The sequence below is a fragment of the Palaemon carinicauda genome, chromosome 18 (assembly GCF_036898095.1).
Source record: "Palaemon carinicauda isolate YSFRI2023 chromosome 18, ASM3689809v2, whole genome shotgun sequence".
Lineage (NCBI taxonomy): Eukaryota > Metazoa > Arthropoda > Malacostraca > Decapoda > Palaemonidae > Palaemon > Palaemon carinicauda.
In genome coordinates, this window is record NC_090742.1 from 108675957 (window position 1) to 108677541 (window position 1585).

General features: G+C 37.9%; 1 protein-coding gene across 1 annotated transcript in view; it reads right to left on the minus strand.

Moving 5' to 3' along the window:
- LOC137657143 (delta-1-pyrroline-5-carboxylate dehydrogenase, mitochondrial-like) overlaps positions 1-702 on the minus strand; it is a 190127-nt gene extending 189425 nt beyond the window's left edge. The window contains exon 1 of the mRNA XM_068391497.1: positions 526-702. Within this exon, the coding sequence (XP_068247598.1) occupies positions 526-569 (44 nt within the window). The 5' untranslated portion in view covers positions 570-702. The remainder of the gene's footprint in view (positions 1-525) is intronic.
- Positions 703-1585: the final 883 nt, after the last annotated feature.

Consider the following 1585-nt stretch of genomic DNA (forward strand, 5'->3'; position numbering starts at 1 on the left):
AACTTATTTGTTGTGAAACTAAACAAACATACCCTACTCGTATTTAATACACGTACAATATACATCCAATCCTAATTCATGATGATTTTGATCATCAAAACCGAGATAGAATTAAAACCCGGCTTGCAATCTAATGTTTGCTGTTTATTTCATCTCCACTTGTTCTTCAACATCAAGACTCACAACATTATACAGTATTTCACAGCAGGCCTACACTACGACAAAAATTTACCGCATGACACCCAGACTCAATTTAAGTATACTACACAAGCCTATATAATGGCCGTGTCAGCTCATTCTCTATCTATGGTCAGCGTTAGGATGGAGAATTCCCTAGTAAATAACGAAGGAAGGGCATCTTTCATGGGACACATCTAGGGAGAAATAATTAGTAACTTTTATATGAGTGGCATGCATGCAATACTTCCACTCATACATTTCGCCTGGACTTTCGCAAATTCCTCCCTAACATGAAAATAAAATCTGGGCGGGAATAATTCAACTCTTTCGCTACACAATGCCTACCTTTGCCATGTAGAGATCAGCGAAGTCCTTGATATACTTAACATATTTGCGAACAGATTCTCACTCTTCAACGATAGACTAAACGGTAGATGTTCCACCAACAATGTCACTTCGACTCTCACTCTCAGCTCAGCTGCTTTTGGTGTGGTGGTAGTTGTCTGCTGTTATTCTCATCCCCCACCCCCAACACTTTCTATCCCCCTTCTCCACATTACTCCCCTCAGTCTTCCCGTCCCCGGGTAATAAACCCTAAGGCAAGGACCGCCACCCCCCCCCCCCCTCCCCTAAGTCCCTTCCTGTGTCGATGCCGACGATTGCTGGTGCCAAACGAACCGCACAAGACTATCATACACAAACTATTTAAATTGCCATAAGATAAGTGAGTTTTAGAATGTGAAAACAATTTCAGAAGTTTTTTTTTATCTTTTATTTTATAAAAAAAATTTATCGTTACTATTTATTAAGCACAATATAAACAATATTGACATATTCCAACATAATAACATACAAATGGTTTGGTAAACATCGTACATCATTCTGAATGATGGCTGCTCCGCGCATGCATTCACTGACCGGCGAGTCGCGACAGTGAACTTGCCAGCAATGGTATTTAGGAGGATGACATTTCTGTTTCTTTAACAATATTTCTTACTGTGCACACGTTATGATATGCATTACGAATCGTATTATTCATAGATATTATCTATACACATAGGCGATATTCAAAAATATTAGGAAAAACAAATATTATTTCATATAAGGGTGGACTAAACCGGTAGCAATGACGAAAAATTTCATTGACTTTCGTTAGGAGCAAAATTGTAGGTTTCTACGTCAGAATGCAATTCTTTGGTTTATTAGTTAAATTCTGACACTCTCAATGTTTTCTTTATCGTCAATATTTATCAATATTGCTACTAAATCATCGCATGTGCAATAAAAAGCAATAATTAAATATGTATCTTGGATGTGACATAATGCTGGTGACGTCAAATATACCGTGAGTTGCCAGTTTATATCCTATATTGAGTAAAAGGCCACTGACAACTCAACTGACGAC